Genomic DNA, 26,862 nt, shown 5'->3' with positions numbered 1-26,862 from the left:
GTCTTAATTACCCAGTTAAGAAAATATCTGAAATAACTATAAAAGTAAAGAGATCTGCCTGAAATATACAGGGGCAAAAAGAGAGATTTGAAATAAAGTAGATGGAGGAAAGTAAAGCTTTTCCTGTTGACACGCTCATTGAGTCCATTCTTTAAACTGAATACACACTTTAGTAGCTGCAATATCCATAATGCCTTGTTTCTTCATCTTTATATGCCTAGGGCTTGACAAAATGCCTGGCACAAAGTGGGAAATCAGTAGATATTTGTTAAACGTTAAGTGAATTAATTTATGTTAAATGAGTGATATGCCTCAAAAATTAGTATGAACCTTAGTAATAGAGTTGACACAATATAAAGCAATGCTTAAAAGTATGATTTCAAAAATTACATTTTTAAATTAGGCAATTGATTGGCTGATGGTAACTCCATTGATTTGAAAAATAGAAATTAATTGTATGAACTATGAAGACAAAATTTACTTACTTGAATTTGAGTGTTGGTTAAAATGTAGGATCTGGAATCATACGACTTTAGTTTGATCTGCAATTTAGCCACTTTCTTTTTTATTATTTTTGAACTTGGACAAATAAATTAACCTTTCTGAGACTCAGGTTCCTCTACTGACAAATGGGAATAAATACTACTTATGTCTTAGGTGTATCGTGAGAGTTAGTTAAAGAAAATGAAATATGTTTAGTATACCAATATGAATACATTGAATGCTCAATAAATAATATTCTTAACAGAAAAAATAATAATATTTAAAAATTATCTTTTTCACTGATATCTTTAAGTTAATGTTCTTACTTTCATGTGCTGGGTGTGCTCCTTTCCCCTCCAGACAATCATGTAAACAACAAGAAATCATACCTAACCCTTTCCTCTGGGTATCTTACAACAATAACTGGAGCTATTTGTATAATTTATTTTAAACTTTGAAAAATTCTGTATTTTTTCAACCCAAATCTAAATTACCTTAATAAAAAAATATTGTAAGGAAGACATGGCTGGGCTGGTTGTGTCTACAAATCATTACCCCGTGGGAGAAGTAGGTTACATATATCAAATATAATACTATTAGAGAGGTTCTTGTAAATGTAATTATCAATTTGTTTCACAAACACATGTTTTTTAACCAGATTAGTGAGATGACAAATGGGCGAAGACAACTACATATTCTACAGGCAGACATTAATATTTTAATTGACTTTATCTTTTATTTTACTAGTATTAATTTTCCTTTAGAAAATAGGAAGGCTTAAAACTAGATATACATGTGTTTGTATTTATATATTCTATTTTAAATCTACAGTTTAATATATATTACATTTATTTAAAAAATTGACACACTAATTACATATCCATGATCAAATTCTTAATATACTTATAGCATATTATCCACCACTAGTTATTTTTAAATTATCTCATTACTTTGTTTTCATTGCTTGTTAAAATCTTGTAAAAATGATTTTTCAATGCCAATAATTTAATCATAGATAAATTTATTGATAATTTTACTCTCCTACTAGTGTAGTCAGGCTATATTTAATTGGAAAAGCCCATATTTGTGAATGGAAACAAATTTAAATACCTAAATAAAAATATGAATGAAAATGTGTAAATATCTGAAAATTGTAATTCATTTTTGTGCTCTACCTAAAGCTTTAGGGTTATACTCTATGAATCCGGAAAAATTAACTTGCGTCTGTAAGATGAATGCACTGGATGAAAAAAGGCTGAATGGGCAAAACAATCTCTTGCTGTACTAAATAGAAATGATCAATTCAGAGGAGGAGTGTAAATAAACTCTCTGAAAATTTTCCTGGGGCCTGCCTCGAACCCTCGCTACTTGCGGCCCGGGTTTGGATCCCGGGCGTGCACTAACACACTGCTTGTCCAGCCATGCTGAGGCCGCATCCCACATACAGCAACTAGAAGGATGTGCAACTATGACATACAACTATCTACTGGGGCTTTGGGGAAAAAAAAAAAAAAAGGAGGAGGATTAGCAATAGATGTTAGCTCAGGGCCGGTCTTCCTCAGCAAAAAGAGGAGGATTGGTATGGATGTTAGCTCAGGGCTGATCTTCCTCAAAAAAAAAAAAAATTTTTTTCCTTACATGCATGAACTGGATTCTGATTCTTTGCAACATATAGCAGTTCAGTTTCACTAAGGAGTCTTTAATCCAAAAGTTTAACTCTCTGTGGCCTCTGAAATCTTATTTCTGATCATTTTATGCCCATGGTGAGAGAAGAAAAAAGAAATATTGCTAAGAATTGGATTTCCCATCTCCTTTCTATGAAGTCTCCAGTAGCCCTGCCTCATTTAGTCAACATATGCTGGGTTTTAAACGGAACTGAATTGATCCCTAAGGCACATGCCACACAATCTGGGGAGGGCTCTAAACCCCTAAATGGAATCAGCTGCCACTGCCACCATTGCCTGATAAGCACTATTGAATTCCAAATTAAGACTCTGAGTATCAGAGAAGAGCAATGAAGGGACATTTATAGAAGACCGATCTCAATAAATCTATATTTCATATACTTGAGCTTAATGCAAATGGAAATGTTAAAAATAGGATAAAGAAAGGAGATCAAAAATATGTTATACAATTATTTTATATTTCAGTTGAATGATTTGGAAGGTGTCCCTAAAATATCTCAGAATATAATGAAGCACATAAATGCTGAAAATTTGTGATATCCCTTTTATATTTTTTCCCAAAATGATCACCAAAGCTGAGCAACAATATAAACAGATATTTGGGCTCCATCTCTCGTTCCATTACCAGCTTGATTATCTTCCACTGCCAATTCCCTGCTTCTGTAATTGCTTTTCATTTTTTTGGTGTAAAAATCTCTCTGGGAGAAGATTGTGCTGATGACGACTCAATCACTCCATTTTCTACTCCCCAGCAGCATCTGTCCCATGTCCAGGAGGAATGTGAAACTACATTCCAGCATATTCACCACACAGTGACAGTCATGGAAGACTCCATTCTAGCTTCAATCAAGGGAGTTTTCTCTAAACGATTTATTTCCTAAATAACATAATAATAGTCACTGAGATCTAGCAAAAGGGCAAACAAATATATCAATCCCTATACCATAAGTCTGGTATCTATTTTGTGGAAACAATAGATTATGCTATTTTGGCTTTTTTTTTTTTTTTTTATAATTCTATTTATTTATTTATTTTTCCCCCAAAGCCCCAGTAGATAGTTGTATGTCATAGTTGCACATCCTTCTAGTTGCTGTACGTGGGACGTGGCCTCAGCATGGCCGGAAAAGCGGTGTGTCGGTGCGCACCCGGGATCCGAACCCGGGCCGCCAGCAGCGGAGCGCGCGCACTTAACCGCTAAGCCATGGGGCCGGTCCAATGCTCTTTTGGCTTTTATCTTGAATAGAAACTGCTTGTAATATTTTTCAAAATCCTTGATGTTGTATTTATCTCATTGTAAGAACCTAATAAACACCGGTAGCTGTAGTATTTTTGATGGAAGAGATTTGTTGCTGTCTTCCTTTTCACAACCTGTTCTTCTCTTTCCTCCCTGCTCATTTACAATTTAAAACATGGGTTTAAAGACCTACTATTTCTCTAAAAGTTTGTTTCAACATGCTTTCTTTTTTGCAGATGGTGGAATAACCATAATTATTTCAATTGTTTGGATTTATGAATAAGTTCACTCTCTTATTGGTTAGAGCTATTAAATTTTTGTCTCATTAGTTGAGTTAGTTTTACTATTCATCTTCATTTTTTGAAAAACATAATATTTCTTTCAAAAGTTCTTTCCATGACATCATTCTTGGAAAAAAGTTAGGAGGCCGTCCCTCCAGTAGACAGGGTATTAGGTATTTGCTTGTTCTTATTTAGGTTACTTTGCAGAACTGAGCACTTAATTCTATTGCATTTAAATATGGATGATATTGATGCCCATATGCTTTTTATTGAGTAGTTTCTCTTCAAAAACTTAAAAATATCACCTCACTGTTTTTAAGTATTCATCATGAAATGAGTAAAATATAAAGCTGATTTGATTTTTAATACCTTTGAAAAATGATTATATTTACTCTGCTTAGGAATTTGCTGGAAAATTTTCCTCTTGAAATTTAAAAATTTAAACAGAAAAATGATATAATTGTAAATTGTAAATAAATATAATTTTAAAATGAATAATTACAATTTATAAATTAAAAATAATTATAAATCACGTCGTCTTCTACATTTTGCTCTTTTTCATGCACTCTAATTTAAGACAAATTCCAATTTTCTGTAGATGTCTAGCTGCTTCTAAAACCAGTTGCAAAATCCAAAAGGGCAGTTAGTTGATTGAGCTACCACTCACTCCCAGCCAGCTTGGATACTAACAGTTGTTGTGACTTATTTTCAGGGCCAGAGAGTAGACAAGATACAGATTAACCTCTACGTTTGCCGTGAAGCTGACAGCATACAACTTTCTTGGATGGGGTCAAAGATCAAGGTGAATTATGAGTGGAGAAACAGATATTTGCACAGACGAGTCTGGGATTAGATAATAGGCCAGATGAGGATCAATGCTCCAACTCGACCTCTTTTCCAGACATTCTAGTTAAAGACAAAACAACCCCAATCTCCTGTGGAAGAGAAAGATCGATGAAGAAAGTAACATGCATGTGGTCTTCCTGACATGTTTGCAGTTAGAGAGAACCACAGACTTGTGGGGCAACAGTATAAGAAAAATCATAGTCCATGGGAGCAGCAAGCTCTAAAATATTCTCTGTAGACTCTTGAATACAAAGAGTTATATCATATCCTTTATATATGAATATAAAGATATAGATATAGATACACCCATGATAAGCAGGCAATTTTAACAAAAAAAAGACTTTTTAAAAAATTGTTTAAAATTAAAAAAATAGTAATTTTGCTTTTCTGTGCTGATTATCTTACAGATATAATAAAAAGTATAGGGTAAGAAGGTTGTGCATGACAGCAAATAGCAGCATCAAATTCCTTCACTCTTTACGCAGTGGCTTTACCCCTGCTGTCTCTAAGAAGTTAATGATGTTAATTTTTTAATTGGATGTTGTTGGCATCCAAACAGCTCACTTGTCTGCCTCCCTGCTGTTCTCGGAAAATGCTCTTGGCAGAGGGAACATGACAGACAGTCCTCCTTCCTCACAGTGCCAAGTACCATACTTTTAACGTTTAAAATGGCCCTCATTCGTGAACAAAACTCATAACTTTTTACACACCAAACAAGCGCAAGTAGATCTGCTGAAAAACATTGTGGATTCCTGCTTTGAACTGACTCAGGCAGTGGTCATACAGATGTGAAGGAAGAAAATCTTTGTTAAGTTGAGGAAGAATAACTGTCTTAGAATGCAAACATTGAAATCGTATTTAGGCCTTGAAATAATATACACTTTCATCTTTTTTCATTTTGCTGCAAAAGTTGCGATGCGACATGTAATCTCTAGTGTACTTACCTGGAATCCCCAAGTGATAGCCAGTAGTGAAGTTCGCTCTAAATCCCTGTTTTGTCAACAGTTCGTCGGTGATGAAAAGCACGGTCATTTTGTTGGTGGTTGAGAAGACGTCGTTCACTGGACCAGGCCCTGTGTACACAGCTGCTCCAAAGGAAAACGAGATGATCAGTGAGATGATCCTTTGAATCTAGAAGGAAATACACCCTTTTTCTCAGTTCCATCTTCTAGAGGTATACAACATGCAGCACGGCTTGCTCATGAAACAGCCACACGTATATAAATGTGTATATTCTTCTACATTTTGGACACTGCTTCTAGGAAAACCAACTTCTTTCTTGCGCTTTTCCAGTATTCCCAGTATTTCTTCCAGCTTTTCCAGTATTTCCAGTATCTGAGGTTTCTGTAGCTCTATAATTTAAGGATGAATTACCCATAATACTATCCGGCGTAATACCCCTACTATTCAAAGCTCAGGTTGTCTCAGAAAAATGATTATTTGGCTGCTTTTAAAGACCTTTATAAAACAGCAGCGACTATAGTCTCCTTTAGTAAATTTTTGTCCAAATTTATTTGTTATTTTTTGAATGTTGAATCATTAACCTAATCTGAAGGATGGATTAATTAGAGACAGATAATATAAACCCAAATGGTGGTTTTCAAATATTTTTGCACTAATTGCTGGGCTTTGAGGGTTTCAAAAACAATGAAGTACTCTTTACTAAAGAATAAAGAAGCTAATTAAAAATACATTCATCCGGCCCTGAGGCATAGTGGTTAAGTTCGGTGTGTTCTGCTTCTGCGGCCCGGGTTCAGGGGGATTTCGAGCCTGGGTGCAGACCTACACCACTCATCAGCCATGCTGATGCAGCGACCCACATATAAAAGTAGAGGAAGACTGGCACAGACATTAGCTCAGGGCTAATCTTCCTCAAGCAAAACAATGAGGAAGGTTGGCAACAGATGTTAGCTCAGGGTGAATCTTCCTCAGCAAAAAATAAATAAATAAAAATACATTCTTCTTATTAAATATTTTATATATTGGAATCCCTGAAAGCAATTCTGTTTTAAAAGAGCGTCTTGCCTACAAATTTGAAAATTATGATTCTGAGATCCTTTAGGGATTCTTATTTACTTTTCAGTGATTGAGGTAAATACTAAGAGGTAGAATGATGAAAATGGAATTTTCTTAGACCATGAGAACATTGAAGTTGTTATTAGAAGGACAATGTAACCTGAAAACGGCAGAACTGCTCAAAATGTGTTTATAACTGTGTATAGGAAAATCAAATTTGAAGTTCCTCAGTTTTCGCCAGCACTGGTCTCCCAGCCTCACCAAGACTTGCACCGTTTATTTGTTCTGTGTGTGGCTCTCAAAATCCTCTCCTAGGAAGCTTGCACTCTAGATCTTTGTGGGATTTTGTTGAAGAACCCCATATAAGGGGTGAGGGATTAGTATGGCTCGGGCACCCTCTCCACCACCCTGCCCCTCATTGCTGTAGAAAGTGCCCTCTGGAGGTCTTTCTTCATCCATTGGTGGCAGCCTTCATGTGACTGCATCCTGATTGCGTAGCTATCTGGCCAGATTTCATAGGAAATGATTAACATGAGTCCAAAGGACAGTTAGATAAAGCCCTTTTACTTGTTAAGTGTGTTGTTTCATGCATTCCAGTTGACCCTTTACTCATTTTCATAATTTAATGTATGACTTATCAAAACACACTTCTTTCTTAAAATTGGTAGTAGTTAACTAAGATATTAGCTATTATCTTTGATTGATTTTTGTTAACGTGTATTTTATGATCTATGTACACGAAGATCTAGAATAGTACACTTTTTCCCCAAGTTTATTAAAAATTAATGATCAATAGATAACAGGGAAAAATCAACGTTGGTCAATTTTTTTTTTTTTTTGTGAGGAGATCAGCCCTGAGCTAACATTCACCAATCCTCTTCTTTTTTTGCTGAGGAAGACTGGCCCTGGGCTAACATCTGTGCCCATCTTCCTCCACTTTATATGGGACGCCGCCACAGCATGGTTTGCCAAGTAGTGCATCAGTGTGTGCCCGGGATCCGAACTGGCGAACCCCAGGCCGCCGCAGCGGAGCACATGCACCCAACTGCTTGCACCACTGGGCTGGCCCCAACATTAGTCAATTTTTGAATCATTCTCAGTTACTTATAAAAGAAGCAGCTAGTACTAGAGACACAGACAATCAAAGTAATAACGACATGATGTAGTCTACACAGAAACTGAAATATAATGATGTACACCTGAAATTTATATAATGTTATAAACTAATGTTACCTCAATAAAAAATTTAAAAAAATAATGAAATATAAAATAAAAATTATTTTAAAATTTTGTATAACAAACACAATTTATTTTTTTAGTTTGAAGTGAAATAAAGTCAGATTTAATAGTTATCTTTGGATGTCTGGTGTACACACAATGCATAGAAAACTTCATAATGGGTGTCCTTAGCTCTTAGTCTCCAAGGTGTAATGCTTATTGTAGTGAATTAATATTAGCTGATAGGAACTGCTGACTCAAAAACATTAATCTTGGTTTGCCAAGAATGCTCAAGAAGAAAATTATTCCATCATCGTTGCAAACACTCCCCATATTAAAAATGCCATGTACAATTTGACATGCTACTCTACTGTTGTGTTGTCATTTTGCTAGTTATAAAATAATGATTACATTTATCAAGAAATGCTCTCTCCATCAGTCCAATGTCTTGAGCTATTCAACCTTCACAATATTTAAATTGCAGACTTACCTAAGAACAAGGAATCATCTCCTTCACCATCTCTCATTTCAACTACATCTGCAATATTTTCCAAGTCAAATTCTTGAAAATGAAGTTGTATATTCTTTCCATCTTGTGCATTTAAAATCCAAACACCTTAAAAGTAATAAAAAACAAAGCTTAATTTAGAACACACTTCTTTTGATTTATATCAAAAGCTTTATGCTCTTGAGAATTTCAAATCACTTTCAAAGATTTTTTCCATTTTATAACAACCAATATTCCAAGCTATTTTTTTTATGTGTGTATGAGGAAATATATTGATCTAGTCAGGAATATTTATAGTAAAATTTCAATTAAATTTGAAATAACTTATAATCAAATTTGTTTTATTTTATATAAAATGGAATATTTCAATCAAAGCTTGCAAACAGCCTTTTACTCCTACAATCTAAAATTTATGAATATCTAAAGATAATAACATTCTAATTCCATTTATTTTATTTTCCATGATTAAATTTGGAGTAAAATGAGGTGATTAAAATGCAATTTGTAGGGCAAATAAAATTTAACATTTCTTTATGTAATATTTGCCTTTATTTATATATGTTGTATGCTGGCAGTTCATCTTGGAAAAAAACAAAACAAAACAAAATTACCAGCCTTGTTATCAATAAACATTCCTTGTTCTTTATTAATTCCTTAAACAATTAAGTCTTCAGATTCTGTTCTGGGCCCTTTCCTCATTCTGCATGAGTATTCTCACTCACTCTTAGGGAAGATCATTTCATCAATATAGTAATGACTTCTAAGTATTTTCTGCATTTTTTTTGAGAAGTAGACGAATTCATCCAATTATTTACTGTCTAAGGATATATATATCTCAAACCCAACGTGTAATAAAGGGAACACAGAATTGTCTCTTTCCCAAACTCGTTCCTTGTCTTATTCTTCCTATTTCAGTAAATGGCACCACTAATCATCCACTCACAGTTGTCTACACCAGAAACCTCAGCATCGTTCTTGACCTCCTCTCCTACAATGTCCAATCAATCACCAGAGCCTGTCAATACCACCTCCTGTATCCCTTGAAATCCATTTACTTGTCAGTCTCTATTGCCACTATCTGAGTTCAATTCACTGTTATTTCTCATCTCCTAATCGGTGACGCAGATGGCTCTCCTCCCTTACCATCTATCTCTGATCCTACAGCCAGATGGATCCATCTAAAATGAAAGCTTGATTTTTTTTTTTTGAGGAAGACTGGCCCTGAGCTAACGTCTGTTGCCAATCTGCCTCCTTTTTTTCTCCCCAAGGCCCCAGTAGATAGTTGTATGTCATAGTTGTACATCCTTCTAGTTGCCTATGTGAGACACTGCCTTAGCATGGCTTGATGAGTGGTGAGTATGTCCCAGGATATGAACCGCCAAACACTGGGTTGCAAAGCGGAGCGCGTGACCTGAACGGCTACACCACCAGGCCAGCTCCTAAAAGCTTAATTTTATCACTGCTTTCCTATAAACCATTCCAAGTCTCCCCAGTGCTCTCAGAATAAAATCCAAACTGCTCAACGTGGTGTGAAATTCCTTCATGCCCGCAATTTCATTTGTTATCAATTACTTAATTTTACTTAGAGATTCAAGAAAAAGTCAAGATCTTCTATCTCGGAATTTTCATGTGTTAAATATCCCTCATGTCCCTCCACAGCATCCTGCCTTTGCCCTTATAACAGTACCTTGGATATTTTTTAATGCCCAACAACTTATCTGAATCCCCATCTAGACTGCGATGTTTGTTTTTTCTTTACTTACTCAGTGCCTAACAAGTAAAGTGCTCAAGAAATATTTGCTGAATAAATCAATAAATTTAAAAAATTTCTCCAAATCGTTCTTTCAGTGTTGCACTTATTTTCGTATTTTTTAGGTCATTACTTTGTTCAAATGATATATTTTAAAAAGGATGTCTTCAATGTGAAGTAGAGATGATAATCTCTGGTTCCCCACACAAGTCAAATTAGATTAATGGCTGTTTATTTTTTTGCATCAGATATCTCCCTATAATAGTAACTCTATTCTGCTATGAAAGTGATACTTACTTATCTCTGGATCATTTGAAGGAAGAAAAGTTGACATTTTCTAACAACACATTTTTTCACTGTCATTAGGGCATTTCTTTCACTGGTAGCATTCTCCATTTAAATTGGTGGTGCTAATCATTAGGTGCAGCCATGGGAGGAACATGTCTGTTTCCCAGATCTACTAAGGTGGAATCTTTGTAGGATGGGTGGGGGATCTGCATCTGTAACACAATCTCTTTGCAGCTCTAATGAGTTTCTCTAGTTAGGAATACATTGGCTTTGTGCGATTGTAGCAAACTCGTCTTATCTTTACCCTTAGATCTTTTAATTATCTTCCTTATTTCATCTTTTATACTGAGAATCTAATCACATTACTCTAGAGGCCTGCTTTACTGACACTAGTCTATATTTACAAAAGCTGTAGATGTCACAATTGGCTCTTTACTTTTTGTACTTTCCACTGACTTTATTCAATGGAATTGCAAACTTGTTATATGCACTATAGACATAATATGCATAATCAAGGGGAGTGATTAAGAGAGCAGTATCTGGAGTAAGGCTGACTCTTTCACTTACTGGCTTTATTCAACTTTTTAATTTGGGAATTATAGTAATAGCACAGGCTTCAAATAATTATTGTAAGAATTGACTGAAATAATATATATTAAGCCCTAGCACAGTGCCTGGCATGAAATAAATGCTTAAAAAAAGTTAGTAATTATTACTGTTATTCTTGGTGTTATAATTATATTAAGCAATCTCATAGATGTGGTTGGTGTATCCAGGTTTGGCAAATTTATTATTCACTTTGCTGTGTCAAGGGGGAAATCTAACCTTGATATATACATTTGTTTCTCCCAGCCTAGAAAAGAAATGACTTACAGGAAGCCTGATTAGGGTAGTTGTTTGGAAAGTTCGGAGAAGTGAATGTAGTATTTGGCTCCCACAGTTCAAAAGGTCCTCCACAGTCCGCTGAAAAGGAAAGCAATGAAAACTCATTAGTAACATAATGTTTATTTCAGAGAGATAATACCATATGCCAGCAAGTTTCCAATTATATTTCTTGGAATACTTGTTTCGACAGATAAATTTTAGAGTTTGTGTAAGAGAAAACATTGCAACTTAAGTGAGACAAAAATACAGGTAAACAGGTCTCTTTACTGAAGAACTTCTCAAAATCTTAGATATTCTTAAGTTCTTTGTGAATCTCCAAGAAGGCATAATAGTGCGCAGCATTTCCCCAAATTATTTTGGCAAGGAAATATTTTTGCTGAGCATCTTTTGAAAATAGACTTCATGAAATAAAGTATCAACTCCTTGCTGTAGGAAAAAAAGGATCTTTATAATAGAACAAATTTTACATCTGCCACTCTCTTATGAGAAGGGCTAGTAAATCACTATATCTGCCATTTCTGTTTTTTTCCCTTCTTTTTTTACTGGTTTATTTCCAGTAGAGAGAAAGCTTCACCATCTTGTATATTGAGGCATTTGACTGTCAGGAAAGGGAGGCAAATTGAAACTCCACTTGCTAAATAATTGCTCTAGACTGATCTGTTACCCAGCATTGTCCGGGAGTCAAGTTGGGCCTGAGCTTAGCGCAAATTTATTAGAAAAAAAGAGCATAGATCTTCCAGTTAAGGGTATGATGCTTTAAGTAGGTAGATTAACCTCACAAAATTCTTAACTTACTTTATAGTTATGGTCTTACTTATTAGAAGAAAATTCTCAAGTAACATAAAAATTTATCAACTACTTTAAGTATCCCAATTCTATCTTATTTTTATTATTATGTTACATTTAAGATTAAAAGAGTAAAAGTAACCTAATTTGAAGAATATGGAAAACTGGGATAAGTATATATTGTTCCTATTATTAAAAGTAGATGATACTGAGGTTATTTAATCCCAACAAGATAGAATTCAGATTATAGGAGAGTTAATTAAATGTCTCTACACCTGCGGCTGTGCCTTCAATCATACCCTCTTCTTTGATCCTGCTTTTAAATGTCATCTGCCTTATTTACGTAGATCCTTTGAAATTCATGTGCATCTTCCAAATTTGTATGTAATAAGCCTCTTAGATTTGGGTTCATGATGTATATGATGGGACAGAGAGGCAGTTGCTGCAGCTCAATAGTGGTATCATTGCCAACCTATCCTGTTCTGTAAGGAGGTAGGGCCTGGTCTACCTTATATGCCCTCCTGGGCCAGGCTTGTCCATACCCAGATGAGCTTAGCAAGAATAATAAAACCTCTTACAAACCCTTATCATTTGCAAAGTGTTTCCATGTACATTGTCATATTTGGGGAAAGAACATGGTGTAAAAAAAAAAAGATGTGTTGGAGCTGGGGGATTAAAATTGTTGCTCCGAGTTAGATATTTGTTTTTCTGAGACTTGATTTTCTCATATACAAAATAGATACATATGGGAGATTTTCAGAGTGGTTGTAAAAATCAGACATAATTTTTGAAAAGTGCCTGGACATTACCCGGCATACTCAGTAATGGTTTTCAGGGCATACTTGTCGATTAGGTAATTACTATTATTATTTCAGTTTTAAATGAACAATCTGAGCATTGGAAGTATTCATGTGTAATGCTGTACACATCCACTAGTGTTAGAGTCGAGACTTCAACTCAGTGAATTTCAAACTCATCCCACAGTAGGTTGCTGTCTCCTATTGAGTTGATTAAATTCTGAATCATTTCCACAATCTGCTCCAAGCCACAGGCAGGGTTGAGACTGCGTCTCAATAAGGGGCACTGGATGGGCTTGCGGAATATATTTAATAGGTATAGACAAGAAGGAAGGCAGAGGGGAACATGGACGAAAGTACTAAGTAAAGTCAACGATAGATAGATCTAGAAGGAAGAAAGCACAGGGTGCTGAAGAAGGTGTTTGAACTAAAGAAAGAGCGATAATGAGGAATAAGGGCAGGTTCTCCGCTGGCGAGGGTGAGGGAAAGGCTGAAGGAACTGTACGCTGCCACAGCAGCTCTTCCTGTGAGGCCAATACTCTCCCTGATTATGTGACTAATTGTCTTGCAAAGATTTTTGAAGAAGGATCTACTACAAACCCTCAACTCCCACATACATCAACTCATTTAATTTTATTAATTCTACGTGCCGTGAAATGCTTCCTTCAATCCTCGAGGAAACTAATGGGGAGGGGAAAGTGTAACTGCAGGGGCAGAAATCACTCTGCTGATTGAAGACTGGGGCCAACCAGCTCTTCCTATCCCACAAATTTAGCCGTGACCGGTGTGGCTAGTAGGGTTTTTTTCTTTTTGTTTTTGTTATTGATTTTTAACCATCATTCCCATTTTCTCTTCAAGGAATAGGAAAATTTCAAAGTTGAATACTCCTAATATAGTAAATAGCTGCCATTTTGGAGACAATTGAATTTTCACATAACCGAACACTTAGCAGTACATTATATTATAAATAGATGAGCAGCTAGGACTTTAATAAACACACAACCAGAACTAAAATATTGTTAACTATAACTGCTAAGCCTGTCAAGACAGAGAGTTTACTTAGCATTTCCTCACTAAACAGAAGTTTTGGAAAATTCATTCTTTTAAAATACTTAAGAAGTACTTTTTGAAATGCATTTCAAATATAATTTTTTTTTAGTTTTTTTATTGAGGTCTTAATAGTTTATAACATTGTGAAATTTTGGTTGTATATTATTGTTTGTCAATCACCATATACACGTCTCCCTTCACCCCTTGTGCCCATCCCCCACCCCCTTGCCCCTGGTAACCACTATACAGTTTTGTCTGTCCATGTGTTGGTTTATATTCCACATACAAGTGAGATCGTACAGTGTTTGTCTTTCTCTTGCTGGCTTATTTCACTTAAAATAATACCCTCCAGGCCCATCCACGTTGTTGCAAATGGGACGATTTTGTCTTTTTTTATGGCTGAGTAGTATTCCATTGTGTATATATGCCACATCTTCTTGATCCAATCATCAGTCGAGGGACACTTGGGTTGCTTCCACTTCTTGGCTATAGTGAATAACGCTGCAATGAACACAGGGGTGCATAAGCCTCTTTGGATTGTTGATTTCAGGTTCATTGGATAAATTCCCAGTAGTGGGATAGCTGGATCATAGGGTATTTCTATTTTTAATTTTTTGAGGAATCTCCATACCATTTTCCATAGAGGCTGCACCAGTTTGCATTCCCACCAGCTGTGTATGAGGGTTCCCATTTCTCCATATCCTATCCAACATTTGTTGTTTTTTGTCTTGGTGATTCTATCCATTCTAACAGGCATGAGGTGATATCTTAGTGTTGTTTTGATTTGTATTTCCCTGATGATTAGTGATATTGAACATCTTTGCATATGCCTATTGGCCACGTGTATATCTTCTGATGGAACAGACAGAAATGTCTGTTCATTTCCTCTGCCCATTTTTTGATTGGGTTGTTTGTTTTTTTGTTGTTCAGTTGTGTGAGTTCTTTATATATTATGGAGATTGACCCCTTGTTGGGTATATGTTTTGCAAATATTTTCTCCCAGCTGGTAGGTTGTCTATTCATTTTGATCCTGGTTTCATTTGTCTCGTAGAAGCTCTTTAATCTGATGAAGTCCCACTTGCTTATTTTCCTTTTAGTTTCCCTAGTCCGAGTAGACATGGAATCTGAAAATATTCCTTTATGACCAATGTCGAATAGTGTATTGCCTATATTTTCTTCCATGAGTTTTATAGTTGCAGGTCTCACCTTCAGGTCTTTGATCCATTTTGAGTTAATTTTTGTGAATGGCGATAGCAGATGGTCCACTTTCATTCTTTTGCATGTGGCTGTCCAGTTTTCCCGACACCATTTATTGAAGAGACATTCCTTTCTCCATTGAATGTTCTTAGCTCCTCTGTCGAAGATGAGCTGTCCGTATACGTGTGGTTTTATTTCTGGGCTTTCAATTTTGTTCCATTGATCGGTGTGTCTGTTTTTGTACCAGTACCATGCTGTTTTGCTGACTATCGCTTTGTAGTATGTTTTGAAGTCAGGGATTGTGATGCCTCCTGCTTTGTTCTTTTTTCTTTGGATTGCTTTAGCTATTTGGGGTCTTTTGTTGCCCCATATGAATTTTAGTATTCTTTGTTCTATTTCCGTGAAAAACGTCATTGGGATTCTGATTGGGATTGCGTTGAATCTGTAGATTGCTTAAGGTAATATACACATTTTAACTATGTTTATTCTTCCAATCCATGTGCATGGGATATCTTTCCATTTCTTTATGTCATCATCAATTTCTTTCAATAATGTCTTGTAGTTTTCATTGTATAGGTCTTTCACCTCCTTAGTAAGGTTTATTCCTTGATATTTTATTCTTTTTGATGCAAGTGTAAACGGTATTATCTTTTTGAGTTCTCTTTCTGTTAGTTCATTATTAGCATACAGTAATGCAACTGATTTTTGTAGGTTGATTTTGTACCCTGAGACTTTGCTGTAGTTGTTGATTATTTCTAATAGTTTTCCAATGGATTCTTTAGGGTTTTCTATATAGAAAATCATGTCATCTGCAAATAGGGAGAGTTTCACTTCTTCATTGCCTATTTGGATTCCTTTTATTTCTTTTTCTTGCCTAATTGCTCTGGCCAAAACCTCCAGTACTATGTTGAATAAGAGTGGTGAGAGTGGGCACACTTGTCTTGTTCCTGTTCTCAGAGGAATGGCTTTTAGACTTTCCTCGTTGAATATGATGTTGACTGTGGGTTTGTCATAAATAGCCTTTATTATGTTGAGGTACTTTCCTTGTATACCATTTTGTTGAGAGCTTTTAGGGATGTTGGATCTTGTCAAATTTATTTTATTTCTATACATCTATTGAGATGATCATGTGGTTTTTATTCCTCGTTTTGTTGATGTGGTATATCACATTGATTGATTTGCAGGTGTTGAACCATGCCTCTGTCCTTGGTATAAATCCCACTTGATCATGGTGTATGATCTTTTTAATGTATTGCTATATTCAGTTTGCCAATATTTTGTTGAGGATTTTTGCATCTATGTTTATCAGTGATATTGGCCTGTAATTTTACTTCTTTGTATTGTCTTTGTCTGGCTTTGGTATCAGGGTGATGTTGGCCTTGTAGAATGTGTTAGGAAATGTTCCATCTTCCTCTATTTTTTGGAATAGTTTGAGAAGGATGGGTATTAAATCTTCTTTGAATGTTTGGTAAAATTCACTGGAGAAGCCATCTGGTCCTGGACTTTTATTTTTTGGGAGCTCTTTGATTACTATTTCAATGTCTTTACTTGTGATTGGTCTATTCAGATTCTCCATTTCTTCTTGGTTCAGTTTTAGGAAGTTGTATGAGTCTAAGAATTTATCCATTTCTTCTAGATTGTCCAATTTGTTGGCGTATAGTTTTTCATAGTATTCTCTTACAATCCTTTGTATTTCCATGGTATCCATTGTAATTTCTCCTCTTTCATTTCTAATTTTATTTATTTGAGCCTTTTCTCTTTTTTTCTTAGTGAGTCTCAAATATAATTTTATACCAAATAACTGACCAGTAAGATATCTCTGATCTTCAGCCTGATAAGATGTATCAGTTACTCTCTGTATACAAATGACTGTAAGGAATTGCGGAAGCACTTTAAGCCATTCTAAATCGGATGACACAACTTATTTTAATGGTGGTGTTGCTATAGTGGAGATGTAGCATGTGCTTCTTTTTCTTTTTTTTTTTCTTTTGGTGAGGAAGTTTGGCCCTGAGCTAACATCTGTGCCCATTTTTCTCTATTTTATACATGGGATGCTGCCACAGCATGGCTTGATGAGTAGTGCGTAGGTCCATGCTCAGGATCTGAAACTGTGAACCCCGGGCTGCCAAAGCCGAGCATGCGAACTTAACCACTACACCCCCGGCAGGCCCCACATGTGCTTCTCAATAGAGGAGCCAAAGACTCATGAAATGTAATTCTGGATATCACAGTCATGCTGTGTCATTAGATAAACCATCCCCATCCAGAGAACAAGAGTTAAACACTGTTTGGTACAGGGAACTCCATTCACTTACAGTTGTTAAACTCTTTCATTTTTCTTTTTCTTGGAACTGCTCTCTCAAAGTTTTGTATTCTGGTTAATTTCCTACTATGCCAATAGGGATTTTCACTACATACACTATGTAAATTACATGCAGTATTTTGCAAAGTGGTTGTCAGGGAACTTTTTTAAACTCACTTTTAAAACTCACTTTTATGTGAGGGAAATAATAGATGCAACTTGAGAAATAATATCTCACGTTAATGTTTGAATATGTTACAAATGGCTAATTGTTAAAATCAGCAATTATTTTTTATTATCATAGTAATACATAGTCCTACAGTATTACAGATAACATTTTAAAAATTTTGGTTGTAAGATAAAATGAAATCTCCCATGAAAATTTTGTGTTCAGTTTATGAAAATTTATATTTCCACTAACAGGTTATAGTGACCAACCATAATGTTAATATTTTTATTAAATTTGTGACAATGAAGTTCAAATTTTTATTCGTTGTGATCTAAATTTTATTTGTAATTAATAGCAATCTAGACAATGATAACTCTAATAAATAGGCTATTAGTTTTAAAGGTAAAAAAAAAGGAAAGCAAAATAGAATAGCAAAAAACACATTGATACAGGAGCATAAGAGTGCAGTTAATGTGGAGTTTGCTAAGGGTTTGAATATCAAGTCATACCAATGATATAAGAGGCAAGCAGCTCTACTGGAATATGGCCATCAATTACAAGAGAGGTAGATAGGTACTAATTCATTTCTACATGAAGAACTAAAGTTAGATTATTTAGCTCTAAGTATAATGTCATGCTATGAAACTTTCCAAATTAACTTTTATTTTGTCGTTGGAAATGGAAAACGGCTTAATAAGGGCCAAATAGAGCAAAACTATGGAAATAAGATGACTATTAAAATAGCTAAAACTATAGCTTGTCCTTTTTTTCTTAACTAGTTTTAACAGCCACAGAAATAAGTCCGGGGTCTGAAATGTGGATTTCTTTTTTGTATATACCTATCTTATTTAGTGGATATCTAGTTATGAATCATCTCAATTGTGTTGCAAATTGGCTTGATATTTGTGTAATGGAATGTTTCCTTTTTTAAAGTGTTCTCAATACAATCCCTGTATTTAAATTATTTGCGCCAGTGTCACAGGGCAACAATCATAGAGGTGATGCAGCAGCAAGTGATGTAAGTCACAAAATAGAAGAGTCCCTGCAGTTATGAAACCTGAACTTACATTTCCCCAGACTAGGCACAGCATGGATCCCTAGACATGGGGGAGGAAACTGACCTTTGCTAGTCAGTTGCTTGTCTAGAATCATTTTCTTGTTTAAATGCTCGATAAGAGCCAAAGAAAGGCTATCAGCCAGTCAGCCATGGTTTCCTTTTATTTCTGCTTAAACAAATCAGTGATCTGGAACCAGAAAAGCTCGGCTCAAGTAAGAATTTCACTGAACCAATTGCAAATGGCATTAGAATGAAATTGTTCAGAAAACATTGATGCTAATTAACATTTTCTGCTGTGCTAAATATTGCCCTGAAGTGAACCATTTGGAAACTGGAACAAATATACTCTGGGCAAATTCTAAAGTTTATGTTTTAAAATCAGATGGGTTATTCTAGTGTTATAATTTCTCTATTATTAAAATACGTGGGGAGATCATGCTTCCTTGAAATAGAGGGATTATCTTTTTCTCTTTCTGACTGGAATAGATATGAGGACTGCATGGATTTTACAGATAAAGTTTTAATATGGGAAATCATATTTAAACTTTTATTTGTATGTATGATATTATGAACAAAAGTTATCTCAAATTTTCTATTTTAGATAATGATAAGATTTTGCTACTTTTAAAATATCAAGCCTATGAAACTAGGTTACTTCCACCTAGGAAATTTTTCTTCTTGACCACTTATTGATGAATAGAGTAATATGCTGGCAGAAAGAGTTATGAAGAAAATCTATTGTTTTAAATGATTGCAATATCAAAATAGCAAGATGTTGTTAATAATTAATTGGAATTATTTATCAAACTAGCAGTGATTTTAATTATTATAATATGGGGTTTTTTTTGCATAAAAATGTTCTATATGATAGACAGATAGGGTGTGGGGCACCTACACAAAATGAAGTGAGACAATTATTTTTAAACAATGCCACAAAGCCCAAATTACTGCATTCATGTTGGTATTTTCTCCACCCCCATCCCCAACATCATTTTCAAACTTTAGTTCTGGTATCATAATTTTGTTTGGTAAAAATATTAGTGTCACCAAAAGAAAAATACAACCAAAATAAAAAAAGAGAGGGACAGAGGCTTAGTTCATATCTAATAATGTCCATCAATCACCCATTTATGTGATATTAAGGACGAGTCAGACGCTGGCAAAGCAAAGGTGAATTAGACCCAGAGTTTGATGTCAAGAAACTCACTTCTTGCCACAATTTTGTGGCCAACGTTTTCACATGAGAATGTATGGTACTTTCTTGCTTTTGTTTCAATATTCCGAGCATCATTCTATCTCTTAGTCTTAACGCTTCCTTAAAGCCTCTCCAGTTCACACTCTTTTCTGCCAAGTCCTCTGTCGCTTACTTCTCTCATTTATTATTTTTAGGGACACAAAATTATATATTGTTTTTAATATTTATTTATATGGATTATATTTATTTGTTTTTTCCTTGTATCAATGGTTATTGCTACATCTTACGTTTCTTATGCAATGCTTTGTACATACTAGATGTCTATAAAATTTGAATGAATGTTTGAAATATCGAGGAATTTGTCTATAACCCATATAAGCATCTAAACATGTTAATACACAAGATGGCAATTATAAAATTGTATAAGCCTTTTGGAGGGCTGTAAGTGCACATTCCATATGGTATCATGGGACCAATATGACAATATAATTCTATCCTCATCTTAATGGCAGCTTATTTGTTATATGTTCTCAAACACCAGTCATTTATCTTAAGAGCTTCTGAGTTGTTAAAGCCATTCATCTGAAAAGTCTGCTTATTTTTTTTTTAACTTAAAGATTAGAAGCAGGAAAATATATAGTTCTAGAAGTAAAACCAAATTTGATTTGCTGATGTGAATATGGGAAAAGTTTTAAGTGTGCTTGGAAGGAAATGGGAAATTGAAAAAGTCCTGTGTTTGTGGGCTCTGATTGATGACAGAACAAAAACATCCATGAGATTGGACACAAGCAAAGCCGTAGAGCTAGATCAGCTTCCAACCCTCACAATCCAAAGAAAAAAGAGATCTTTTTGCATCAAAACTACAATGCAGTGAAAACATCTCAATAGAGGGACAACAAGAGTTCGATATCATTTATCATTATATGTTTTTTTTTTCTGTCAAATCTCACAGTCTGAAAGTGTTATGAAGTGATTATCTCCTTTGACATGGGATAAAATGAAGAGTAATGTCCCCTTTGCCTCTGAAATGTGGTGTTTCCAATTTACTTAAGAGCACAAGTAGATACAGGCTCCATTTTACTCTTTTGAGTTAATAGATCCCATAGGACACCAGAAAGCCTGGTCACTGCTCAACTGCAACACATCAGTGGCTCCGTGAAGCGAGCACACTGCAAGGCCTCACAAAGGCACTATTTCAGGACAAAAATCTTTCCTGTGATCCAGGTCTGTATAGTCAAAGTCCAGGCCCAATCATTATTATTAAATTATTCTGGAAATGGGTTTGGTGGGCTTCAGGCTTAGCCAAACTCCTCTTGAGATCTTACATCACTCCTGAAGAAGGCTATGAGATTCTTAAGGCTTCTTCCCAAAAGACTATAGGCCATGCCACATGGCCGATACATGCCACATGGCCGATAGTTTGTATTCTAGTGAAAACAAAATGGAAATCAGCACCTGCATTATTTTTAAAAATAACAAGGTACTAAAACTATCATATATATGATGCATAATACAGTACTGAGTGATTTTCACTGTGCATTCACGCATAACATAATATTTTGCTGGCTTCGATTTTACTTATATTTTAAAGTCCTTGATTTTCAGTGAAAAAATAATATTAGGACAAAATAAAAAATAAGCCAAATAAAAACCTAGCTGATAATATTAATGACTTAATTAGGGAAAATCATGTTAAGGTTACTTACTAGGAAGTTCTGATGTAGGAGTTGGGATCAAAGTTGGTTCTGGATAAAAACTCACATTGCAAATGCCAGATGTTAGGCTAATGTCATCCAATGCAATATCGCTCAGGTACGGGTTCTTAAAACCATTAAAAGCAACCTGTAATTCAGAGAGGCATATGAAATAACTCTACTCTAATCTTCTCTAACTTGATTTTTCCTATTGTGGCCCAATAGTCCCTGGAGAACCAATACTGCCATCTCCAAATATAAGATGACAAGTTAATGCCTAGGGAAACATTGATGGATCATGCTTTTCAAGGTCCTTCTGCTGAGACCAACTCTCTTATTATATGCTCATACTAGTCTAAATTTTCATTAGTGTCTTCCTTCTGATTTAGGCAATATTGTCACAGTTTCTCTCTGTCTCTTGCTACTGTCATATTCCATTGTACTCTGGCATGCATACACACCATCCGGCAGGGGAGAGCAACCTTCCAACAATATTAGAAATCCAGGTAGCTGTCTGCCTTCTTAGAGCATACAAGCCCTGAAGAGAAGACACATTGATTAGATAATTGAAATGGGAGAAGAAGGGGACAAGAGAAAATATGAGTATGATATGATCATTCAGGACCAGCTGGTACTGCAAACAGTTCACCCAGAGAGCTGGTATGGGATATTGTGTGAGGGTTATGCCCAGAGGACATGGACCCAGACTTGGGAGAAAGGTCCCGTGGTCAGATGAAACCTTAGGTTCTTAGGGACAGTGGGTATTTTTAGCTGGACTTTCTTGGATCCTCTCCTATATAGGAGAGGAAAGACATATACTGAATATTTGCTTTACACTAACTGCAATGCTAGGCACATTGTACACATTATCTCATTTAATTTCTCCAGCACTATTGTACAGTCATCCATTCACTCGTTTGTTCATTCATTCCACCTACTTCACATTAGGCACTATTCCAAGTCAAGATTATTTTCTCCCTTTCACATATGCCCAAGCTGAATTTCAATGAGACTAAAGTCACTTGTTCAAGATTTCACAACAAACTGGCAAAGCCAAATGCAAATATTTGTAGAACTCGACGCTCTCATTCTGCCTGATGAGCTAACTTTGAAAAAGTGGATCCAGCTTTATCACTTTAAAAAGAATATTCAGTGAGTTGAGCCAGATTTGGCCACTGCAATACTTATTTCCCAGCTTTTGCCATCTCTGTTCCCTTAATGTTCCATTTTCCTTTACCTTTCCCTGAATTATCAGAAAAGAAAGATGGAGAAGAAAACGTCACAGAATTGAAGGATAGAATCAGAAGGAAAAAAAGGGAAAAAGGAAAGGGAGGAAAGAAAGAAAGATGGGAGAAATACAGATAAAGGCTGTTGATTACTGCCTGCTTTGTACCAAGTCATGGGGAAGAACTGAAGCCTTCACTGATGACAGTGTGTGTCCAAACACACATCTTCTGAAAGTTATACTCTCTAGTCTGAAATTACCCAATTAAAACATTGTTAATTTGGTCAAACTATGAGCCTACATTATCCCATATTTCAATTGCAAACACCCTTAGGAAGAGAACACATTAGGCTGTTATCTAAAAAATTAATTCACCCTAATGTGAAATAAATGATCAGAGACTTCCCAACGATACAGCTCATAGAATTTGTTTCCAAAGGAAATATATGGAGATTAAGTTAGAGTGGGGCAGGGTGGATTGACACTGGTGGGCATGGGCCTTCTAACAGGAGCAGATGAATCCCTAGAAAAATGCGGGGCTGATCTAGGTGGTGTTTGTAAAAAGTCAGAAGTCCTAGTTAGGCAGGGGACATAGGAAGACATGGTGGCTTGTGCTAGAAATTTGCCGAAGAAATCTGAAATAGTCTACAAGGGTTCTGCGGATTTTATGGCTCATTATGAGTGTGCTTTCATGTAGTAAATTGTTACTCAGTAAGTGATTTTTAATAAGTCAATGAATAAATGAAAATAGAGGCACTCAAAGACAAAAGAATAAAGGAGAGGGATTAGGAAAGTAGAAAAAGTGACATGGCTATATTCAGAAAATTAATGTTTTTCACCATATCATCATAAAATATAACTGTATCACCATTTTTAGAATACAAATATGTGACTATAAATCATAAACTATTTTGCCAACCTTAAATTCCACGGTTTCATTTAATGTTACTTGTCCGTAATTCCAACTTTCTCCATAATTTCCTTCCCTTTGGAAAATTATCTTCTCTGTTTGGTCATTGCTGATATTAATGCTTAATTTATAGACATTATCACCATACATGTAATACCTAGTTTGGAAACAAGCAAAAATGATTGGATTCCTACAACATTAGAATAAATGCATTTTAGAGTTTTTCTAAATCCTTTACTGTCTTTGAAATACCCCCTTTTCCCTTGCATGAGGGAGTTGCTGGAGAAGGGGTGGGCAGTCTCCCAGCATTTTACTACAGTCATGCGCCACATAACTATGTTTTGGTCAATGATAGACTGCATATATGACTGTGGACCCATTAGATCAGTACCTTATAGCCTAGGTCTCTAGTAGGCTATGCCATCTAGGTTTGTGTAAGTACACTCTATGATGTTTACACGATGATGAAATGGCCTAATGATACATTCCTTGGAACGTGTGTCCCTGTCTTAAGTGACACATGACTGTACTTTATCAATGGGAAAAGTAATGGCGAATGCATTAAAACTTGGGACAACATCTTAGTGAAATCTGAGTCTGGCCATGTCAGAAAGGCAATGGTACTCATTAAGCAATATATTTAACATACCAGAAACTAAGGCAGACTGGTCCTAAAGGGGGGTCTAAAGGGAGACTTAAAAGTCCTACTCTTTCTTGTCTCCCTCCTGGTCCAATTGGGGTGGAAATGTAAAATCCTGTAAAAACAACAGAAAAGTTTTTACTTCACTTAAGTGTTGACATTTTCATTGTGTGGAATATATCATTCATAAGCAGAAAAGAACAACTTTAAGATGAAGATATAAGGAAACATATTTAGGTAGAGTGAAAAAGGACACGAAACAGGAACTCAGAAGGCAACATCTCTACTATAACAAATTGTTTTTTAGCAAAATTACTTCTCAACTCTGGACCTCCCAATTTACAAAACAAGAGCCTTGAACTGGAGTACTACTAAGGATATATCAAACTCTGACTTACTATGAGTTCACATGATTGTTTCATCATATTGTCATGTCCAAATACCACCATAATTCCCATTTACTAGATGTTTTGATTAACTCACTTTAGAGACAATCAGTCCATGAGGATATTTAGATGTACTGGTGGGCTAACTCATGATATATGCAAGTATTTAAATACAGATTTGAAGACAAAGAGTTTCAAAGACGGTAAGTTTTTAATCCATGACTGTACTACACTTCTCTAAATAGTTTCTTGATTTTTTACCATTGTGGTTTCATCTTCCATATTCCTTTGAATGATAACTAATCGTATCACAGAGGAGCAAACAGCATGCAAATCTACATAAAAGCTTTCTAAATAGCCCAAGCCACTGCACAAAGTGCTCTCTGGTCTGGAATTCATTATTCTGACCAAACATTTGAGTCATTTGAAGTGTGGGAAGAGTTACTGGGGTGAGAACATCTTGAACATTTTCTTAGGGGAATTTAAATTTTTGTATTCTAGTTTTTAGCTCATATATTATGACAAAAAACAGGAATCATGTAACAAAATATGATATGAAGCAAGTGAAATATTGGGTAAATCTAATTTTATTGGAATGTAATTCTTTATGAAATGCTAAAATTTAGTGTTTATTTAAAATCAAGCATCTTCTCTTTTGTGCTTTCCAACAGAATTTTTTATAGGCAATGTTGCATATAAAATTCAAACTCATTCATTTATAACCCACAGAGTAAGGACAAGACATGAAGAAAAATGCTTTTAGAAATGCCAGTAGATATATCAATGCATATTTAAGTCAGTGAAGCAAAAATTATTCAGAATAAAAGAGTATTTTTTCAAGGTGAAATCACAAATGTCTTAATAAATGTAGTATATGAAATTTCGTTGGGTTTAGATTATAAAATGTAAAATAGAAGTGAATTATGTTAATATTTTATATTACTAACACATTACTTATATTTTATATAATGCTGTAATATTTCATGAGTACTTATTTTAGCTGTATAGTTAGTGATCAATTATTCAACCTAATAAAGAAAAAGTAGCATTGATACAGAGGAGACACAGAATGATACAGATCCACTCTCTAAACACCCAAATCTAAATTCCTTTTGAGTTGACCTTACTTTTAGTTGCTTAGAATATAGTTGGAAAGAAAATAATTAAAATATCTCTGAATGCCGTGAATAAGTACTGAAACGACTTGGCTATTCAGAAATATTACTCGTTAGCTGCAATTATAGAAGATAAACACACACTGTGCTCCCATTTATGTTTGGCCACGTTCATAGTCACTTTATTATAATTTGAAATATTTTGAACCTATTGTTTACTAATTAAGCAGTAATATATTTAGGATTTTCAGTCTGTTCAAGATATCATGACACTGAGTTTTGTATCATTGTCCAGATAAAACTTAATTATGTGGACTGTAGTACCTTATGAATTTTGCATAAATAAATTTTAAAAACACAATATAGTAAATATCATATAGAACTGCATATTTTGGAATATAGTAAAATAATATATTAAATTAATATTTCTGTGATTCCAGCTAAATTCTTTAGTTATACAATTAGAAGATGAAGGAATTTCTTTATAAAATTATGAATTTTAAAAGTAAAGAATTGTAGTTTACATAAAAATTTACTTAGTTCAGGGGCTGGCCTGGTGGCGTAGTGGTTAAGTTCTTGTGCTCTGCTTCGGCGGCCTGGGATTTGCTGGTTTGGATCCTGGGCACGGACCTGCGTACCACCTATCAAGCCATGCTGAGGCGGCATTCCACACAGAGCAACTAGAAGGATGTACAACTATGACATACAACTATCTACTGGAGCTTTGGGGAGAAAAAGGGAAAACAGGAGAAAGATTGGCAACAGGTGTTAGTTCAGGGCCAATCTTCCTCAAAAAAAAAATAATAAAAAAAATTTACTTTGTTCAACTATTCAGTTGTCCTTAAATTTCATCTACAACGTTTGCCTAGAGGGGTCCCTTGACCTCTGTTTAACACATGTCAGATGCAGCAGGAATCATTGCATTCCAAGGCAGCCCATTTCATTTCAACGTGATTAAAAAATTCTTTTATTTTTTTTAAGAAGATGTTATTGTACACTTATTGTTTCTAATTTTGCCTCCTGGGTCCATTAAGGATAAGATGAATTTATGTCAGCTCTGCAAATTTTTAAAGGCCACTATTATGCCTCTCTTAATTCTTCTCAGGATTACCCATCCTTTTTGCCTTCAATAATTTTAATATGGC

At 35.1% G+C, this 26,862-nt stretch overlaps 1 protein-coding gene across 2 annotated transcripts in view; it reads right to left on the bottom strand.

Annotated features, from left to right (window-relative positions):
- TMPRSS15 (transmembrane serine protease 15) overlaps positions 1-26,862 on the bottom strand; it is a 144,628-nt gene that overhangs the window by 57,271 nt on the left and 60,495 nt on the right. For both annotated transcript variants that reach the window (XM_004429501.2, XM_004429502.2), the window contains 6 exons: positions 24,226-24,331; positions 23,586-23,733; positions 21,454-21,589; positions 11,183-11,272; positions 8,254-8,379; positions 5,474-5,614 (listed from right to left, as the gene is read on the bottom strand). In XM_004429501.2, the coding sequence (XP_004429558.1) occupies positions 5,474-5,614; positions 8,254-8,379; positions 11,183-11,272; positions 21,454-21,589; positions 23,586-23,733; positions 24,226-24,331 (747 nt within the window). The remainder of the gene's footprint in view (positions 1-5,473; positions 5,615-8,253; positions 8,380-11,182; positions 11,273-21,453; positions 21,590-23,585; positions 23,734-24,225; positions 24,332-26,862) is intronic.

The sequence above is a fragment of the Ceratotherium simum genome, chromosome 27 (assembly GCF_057802395.1).
Source record: "Ceratotherium simum simum isolate JZ-2026a chromosome 27, ASM5780239v1, whole genome shotgun sequence".
NCBI classification, from domain to species: Eukaryota; Metazoa; Chordata; class Mammalia; order Perissodactyla; family Rhinocerotidae; genus Ceratotherium; species Ceratotherium simum.
This window is presented reverse-complemented; position numbering and strand designations above follow the sequence as displayed.